We start from the raw sequence: 7,266 nt of genomic DNA, 5'->3' as shown, positions 1-7,266 counted from the left end.
GGAAAGCTCTAGTCATAGCCTGTCTTTAAAACACATCTAGATGTGTATAAGAGACAGACAATAAATATTGAGAGATTTCCAATAATTTTGGCCATTGTAGCGGCTAATGTAGCGCGCTACATTTTACTGTAGCGGTAGCGGTAGCGCCCGTTACAATCTAACGGGTGTAGCGGTAGCGGTAGTGCCCGCTACATTTAGAGCATGTAGCGGTAGCGGTAGCGGCGCTACATTTCCAAGTAGCGCTGCCCAGCTCTGCTAGTATGGACTATGGAGTATGGACTATGATTCAAATGTTATTTTTTCATACTACAGAATTCAACAGAAATAATGAAAACTATATACTCAAATAGCTCAATAATCGATATTCAATATTTGAGTCAAACTGTCAAATATTATCAAGGACAAGGAGGATTGTAACATCATTATGATTTCATTATTCCTATGGGCTATGGCTATGATTAGGTAGCTATTCCTGCCTTAATTATAATACCTTATACCTAGATGCCTGCAGTCATGCACTGCACCACACAGTGCACTCGCTGGCCGCTGCAGTCTGCACTGTGCACATACCTAGCTATCTCTCAACTTCTCAAGTCTCAACACAACACACTTAACGTGCAAACTTAGCAAACAAACTTGTAAAATTTGGCCCTATCCTATCTGGATAAGACTGGATGATTGAAATTATTGAATCCCTACTTGTAAAATTTCTGGGGTGAATACTGGCAAATGGCAATGTGGCAAGCTCTGTTCAGCTTCTACCATGAGTCAACTTGTATTTTAATTGATGTTACATTATTGGCACTGTCACAGTGCCACTTGGGTTGCCGTCATGCCGTAGCTCAAGATAGCTGCATAGCATTTATGTGGCCAGCCTTCAATAGAAAAGATCCATTTTATCAAACAAACTGAAGTGCATTTATCTATTAAGATATTATGATCTTTCTCAGATTGGTTGTTGACCAAACTCCAAACTCATGTTTTTTTAACAGACGGCTAAAGGGCCATGGTGCCACCTTGCGTGATTTCATTTATCTTTTTCAATCCCTTTAAAATAGAACATTCACATCCATTTACCTATTTCACCTTACTAGTTCTATGCTGCCTATTTAACCTCATAATCTTTGGGTCAATATGAGTGAGTTTATGACCCACATTTCCAACCATATATATAGTCAAAATGACAAGAAGCTACCATTGTATCCCAGAAATAAAGACAACAAGAGGGTTAAACTTTGACCTGTGCCTAGTTGCCTAGAGCATAGTGGCAAAGCAGCAATTTTTTTTTTTACTTTTCAGCTTTTCCTCAAGTTCATTTTTGAGTCCTACAAGTGGACTAGAAAGTATCTTGGATACGTACCAGCATTTTCATACATAAGAAATTGATTAAAATATTGAGTAGATGAGGAAATTAAAAATGAACTGATTCTAAAAAATCTCTGGTTTGCTACTATCGCCTAGAGGCTAGAGATATTAGATAAATACACCCGTGACCCATGCAGAGGAAATCACATTATCACAATATAAAGAAATGTTGATATTCCCAAGTTTTTTGGTCACCCTTGCAGAACATTTTCACATCAGCAGTTTTTTTAAAAATTCCTTCAAAATTCCACTCTGAGGTTATCATTTTATCTCTGTTTAATTTTAAAATGGCTTGTGTTAGCAAGTTGCATTATCAAATTTATAGTGAGTGCTTTGTAAACCAGTGAAATGCATTTATACGTACTTCATTGAAGTGATTTTTGTTTTATTATTTTTTTTACTGTGAGGAATGGCTTTTTGGCTTCAACATTTACATATCAGATCTACCAGTACTAAGAAAAGATTTAGCCAATTACCGGTACTAAAAATTACTAGAAAGAAAATATTTCAGAAAGTAAAGCAAAAATGACAATGTAAACAAATCCAGCTTTCTACTGCTCTACCAAATAAATTGTCTGCCTGCTGACAAATTCAATTATATATTCATTATGCAACTAATTTTCTTTGACTCCCAACTAGGTACTTACTCCTAGAGGAGTATACTAGGACTCCAAGATCCTCCTTTCTACACCTCTATGCTAGACGAAACAATAGTTTTCCACCTGTAAATTTGCATTATAAATGGTTCTATTTCTAAGTTAAATAAGTTGAATTGTTAGAAATATACTTTTTCTATTTAGGACCATGTTACTTGAGTCCATAATAGCATTATCAATTAATATAATTTCTCATATCTCTAAATATACTTTATATTTTTCCAGAATTTGATAAATTGATGCAGTTATTAATGTTCTTTTTATCAAGTAAAGGTTGTACAAAGCTAATTTTTTATCAAAATTATGGTCATAAATTATTTATATTATATAACTGATCTTGTTTGAGATGTGATGTTGTCAAATACATCAAAATATTGGCACCATTATATGTGTCTTGCTGTTGATGTATTTTAAGTCTCATTTCCCTTACTCAATTACCATACAATGGCCAATTTTACCTGCCATAAATCTATGACCTCTAAACCTGAGGGAGCAATGACAACAAATAAAATATCAGTTTTGACCAGTTTACACAAATGTGATGATCACATATCATCATTGAAAACCCTGATACAGAAGAATTTGAGGGAAATGGTAAGTTCTCATCATTTTACGTGATGACAATTAGATTGACATTTTAATGCTCACTAAGATTTGTGATTTGTATGAAACAAGACTTGTTATTTAATCAAATATAATACCTCCACCACCAGTATTATGATCAATTAAAAATTAGCAATTATGATTAATTATATGCATATTCCCTATTTCAGAGTATTCTGCAAGAAAAAAAGAAAAAATTTGAAGAGAGTAGAGAAAAGTTGTGTGAACAGCAACCCAAGCTTCAGGAACAACTGCAGAAAACAATTGAAGCAATTGCAAAATCTGAAACGGAATGTTTCAACCTGAAGAAAAAGGTATGTTGCAGCAATAACACTCATTTCAACTTGTCACTAACACTCATTTCAACTCGTCACAGTGTACAAGATGATTGAAATCTCATTTTTCTCGATTAATATCAAATTTATCATTACTACTGATTGCATTTTAACCCGTGAATACTGTATGACTACATATTTTATGTTACAGCTGCCTTACTTGAGCCGTGAAGCTATTTTGGACAATATTAAGCATTTGGAGTTGCAGCTGAGACTTCACAACTACCGTCCTCGCGAGGAAGAATTAATGTTGAAGGAAATAACAAAATTGCAGGACTCTGTGCCTCTTTTGGAGGAGTACAGAACTTGTGTACAGCAAAACAGGAAACACCGCAATGACAGGGTGAAGCTTGTGAGCCAACGCAATGCTGGCTATGACACGCTGCAAACCCTCCTGCCCAAGATTGATGCTTTGGCTGTCCTATTGGCAAAAGAACAAATCAGCCTACAGGAGAATAGATCCGGTTTGTTTTTGGTTTGTTATTAACGAACTATTAACGAAGGTAGTATTCTAAAGTTGAAATTGTTGGAATTATGACAGGATCGTTGCGTGTAATTAATGTAACCAATATTGATCACTTTATTTCAGGTTTAGAAGAGGTTCAGAAACACAAATTGAGTCTCCTTGAGGTGGCCCAAAGACAACTTGAGAAACGAGAGCGACGTAAAGCTGATGCAGAACGTAGGAAGTCGAAGAAGCCAGCATTGAAGCCTGCATCAGCTGATCCTGAACCTTTGCCGGTCACTCCTAGAAGGTAGGACCAGCTGCTCGAGCGAGCTGAATTTCATCAAACTTGATCAACTTTTTCTTTATAATCGTTATCACAATAAATTTTCAATACACTTTGCCTGTTTTATGTGTAGTATATAGAAAATTTGCCTTAATTTTGATCCCTAACTCAAAAGGTTTCCTTGAAACAAACCCTTGCTAAAATTTCAGACTGGTGGCCATTGAACGAGACGTGTATGGACCACAGCTGGATGCATGCCATCGGCTGCTTCCATATTGCCGCTCCCTTGTACCTCCTTCATTGACGAGTGATCTAGCACCTGATCATCCCTCTCTAAGCAGTCAATGTAAGGAAACAAAGCTCCCCAGTCACTCCAGCAATTTTTCATCATCTCAAGAAGATGGTAAATTTTACTCTAAGCCCCAAGAAATAGAAGAATTTGCTTCTACACGACCCAAGTCTTTGCAACACTTGAAGAAAAGAGCGCGCAATAAGAACAAAATGAATATCAAACATCCTCCAGACGTTATTGGTCTTTTCATGGACCTTGGAATAAATGTGCCCAGGTATACAGTCGACATTCCAGCTGTGCTGGTTGATATAGAGCAGAAATTGAACTATTTTGAATTGCTAAATGAGCAATTATATTTGAATGCTGTAAAAGCAGCTAAAGCACATGGTGATGAAGTAGATATTGTTCATGTAATATCGAATAAAAATCAAATTCCCAAGAAAAAGAACAAGCACTTCGTGTCTGGTTTTATGCAAAACGAGGAGATTGGTGGACAGAATGACAATACAGATGGCTTCAGGTCTCATAAAACATACAATATATATGAGAGTGATTTGGAAATCGATCCCTTAGAAGCAAAGTCTCCTATGAGGCTATATTCCTCAGTAGCCAAAACGCCTTTGACACCCATGATGAAAAGCAGTGATTCAGAATTTGAAGGCGGCCAAAAATCTGATGTCCAAGACAGTGATTCCAATACAATTCAAGCTGAAACATTAAAGCCTTCTTCTACAACCGATCAAATTGCTAGTTGTTTGGAATCCCCTCAAGATTTTGTAACCAATCATTCTGATGAAAATGGCACGAGAATCAAGGAAAATTTCTGCATAGTTCCCACTATTGATTTACCCCAAGACGGCATTGCAGATCATCCAGAACTTGAGGGTCAAGCCCTACCTTCAGCTGTAGCTTGTGTATCAAAATCGACTGAACGTAGAACAATTACAGAAGAAGATTGTGAAAGTGGTGTGTTTGAGAACGAACCTAAGTGTAAACCAAATTCTTCCAAGATTTCTCATAACGAACAAGACAAGCTATCCTCAGATCCAAATGGATTTCAGAAATCTGAAAACAAGACAAGTGGTACTCGAGCTTGTGAAATTATAAATGAAAATTATATTGATTTCCCTAATATAGTGGTGGATCAAGTGGTTGTGAGCCCTGCTGAGCATTTCGTCCCAATTGACCAATCATGCAGCAGCGTCAGCAGCTCGTCCAGCGGCTGCTCATGTGCTGGTAGTTCGAGCAGCGCCTCCACTAAAAGCCTCAGTCCCGCCTTCACTGCACCAAGAGATCTGTCATTAAATACAGACCCAATTGAGAAACAACTTCCACTCACAAGTGATCACTTATTACTTGGTTATGATAGTATTGGAGTGTGTCATGCCAGTAGCTCCCTTCAAGTAGGAGATACTGAAGCATTGAAAATGCATCAGCTACAAAGTAAACCCCGTCCAACGTCTTTGGATCTTTCGTCTTCGCATAACTCTGTCCATTGTAACCGTGAGCGAATATCTATTTCATCCAGCTCAAAATTAGGCCAATCCACTATTTTACCAAAGAATTTGAAGTCCCCAAGCAATAATAGAAATGTTGACAACAAGAACTCTGATACCGTTTCTACGAAGGAAACTGAAGCTATGTCCGGGTTTTGTGCTCTCTCTCCTCTCCAGGCAGCTGCAATTGGCAGCGTTAGCACCAATTCTTCTGCTTCGTACGCGTCCATCACCAGCAAAAATTTCTGAAATTATGCAAGTGTTATGTACGAATTCTTAGAAATCTTTCAATTGCCAAGGTCACAAAAGTGTGATTTTTATGCTAAGTATACGTAAAAAATGTCAAGTCAGCTGTTAATCACTGACATAACACAATAAGTTTAGCAGTCATGGAAGGTACCTGTATCTTCTCTAATGTGATATGAATCGCATACGCTGAAACTGTTACAGTAATTGAAAGTAATTTATTATGTTATCCACTTTCCTTAGATCTTTATTACCTCTAGACTACTGAACGAAGAGAGCTGGCTACTTCTTTGAAGTATTATTTGATATATATTTACGCAAATAAAAATTTTTCATGCTTCTGTGACATGTACATTCTCATTCAATTTTTGGATAAGCTTAAAACGCGATTCGGTGAATCTGTGAAATTACATCCTATCTTAATAACTGAAATTCACTGCTATTGTGCTTTATTTCGGAAATATTTTACCAGCTATTATGCTTTCACTTCCCACTATCGCGTTTGGCATCCTGCGAGCGACCTCAAATCTTACGATTTATGATCTGATCTCTGATTCCCCGAGAATTCCTCATTGTTAAGTTTAATGCTAATGATATAGGCATGTAGCACTGTGGTCTGATTCTCGAAGCGTAATTCAATGGCTTAATTTGCTCATCAACCGATCGTATTCTCTACTACTCGTACGTTGCTAAATGTTTGCAAATTATTTTATTACTCCGTGGGTAAATTTTGCAAGTGTTTGTGACTAATTCTTCTAGTCAGCTGTTACGACAGCATTTTATCTCAAGTGTTCTTCAAATAATGTGCTCTTACCATTGCCAATAGACACTTGTTTTTAATAAATGTGTATGATTATATTTATAGCCGGTATTGTTTTACTGATTTGACTCGTGGTTACTCGTTATTATTACGAGATATTCGTGATTACATTCAGACTTAGTATATTTGTTAACTGGGGGTTTCTGTCAACGTTATGCTAACAATAATACTGAATTATTCTGTTTTCTGTTATTATTTTCGATAAATAGCATTGTTTTATCGGATGTTGAGAAACACTCTTTACTTTGCAGGACAACTAACATTTACGACGTACACAAGATTATAAATAATTCATTGCGTTATTTTTCGCTCAGTTTACTTTATTCGTGTCCACTAATCACCATCGTTAGTGCTGACTTGCTTCGAGCGCTGTTTTATCCGCGTTTTCTTAACACCAAAGTTTTGCAGAGAAATGTCCTTAATTAATGTATGAATTTCTACGCGATTATGTTGTCCTAAAGCATTTTTAAATGTTAGTTATTTTGTTAATTGTCATCTCATTTCAAATGTTTTAATCGCCAAGAATTTTTGTGAATTGTTTGTCAAAAATGCCAATAGCAAATGATCCTAATGATGGGGGCTCTTTCCTGCCATTCAATTCAGCAAAATTATTCCATATTTGTTCCATTAATTTAAGGCATGATGACTGTTGAGTGCGCGAGCAATCGGGGTTCCAGCGGCAGATTCAAGAAGACACGTGTGCTTTGAGTTAACTTTTTATC

General features: G+C 36.7%; 1 protein-coding gene across 1 annotated transcript; it reads left to right on the top strand.

Moving 5' to 3' along the window:
- Window positions 1-2,273: 2,273 nt before the first annotated feature.
- LOC108670254 lies at window positions 2,274-6,289 on the top strand. Its single transcript, XM_018157714.2, has 5 exons — window positions 2,274-2,615; window positions 2,795-2,938; window positions 3,111-3,423; window positions 3,549-3,714; window positions 3,900-6,289. The coding sequence occupies exons 1-5, from the start codon at window positions 2,466-2,468 to the stop codon at window positions 5,725-5,727; spliced, it is 2,601 nt and encodes an 866-aa protein (XP_018013203.1). The 5' UTR covers window positions 2,274-2,465; the 3' UTR covers window positions 5,728-6,289.
- Window positions 6,290-7,266: the final 977 nt, after the last annotated feature.

The sequence above is a fragment of the Hyalella azteca genome, unplaced genomic scaffold, assembly GCF_000764305.2.
Source record: "Hyalella azteca isolate HAZT.00-mixed unplaced genomic scaffold, Hazt_2.0.2 contig3387, whole genome shotgun sequence".
Taxonomy (NCBI): Eukaryota; Metazoa; Arthropoda; class Malacostraca; order Amphipoda; family Hyalellidae; genus Hyalella; species Hyalella azteca.
The sequence above is the reverse complement of the archived record's forward strand: the minus strand, read 5'-3'. Positions and strand labels throughout refer to the sequence as shown.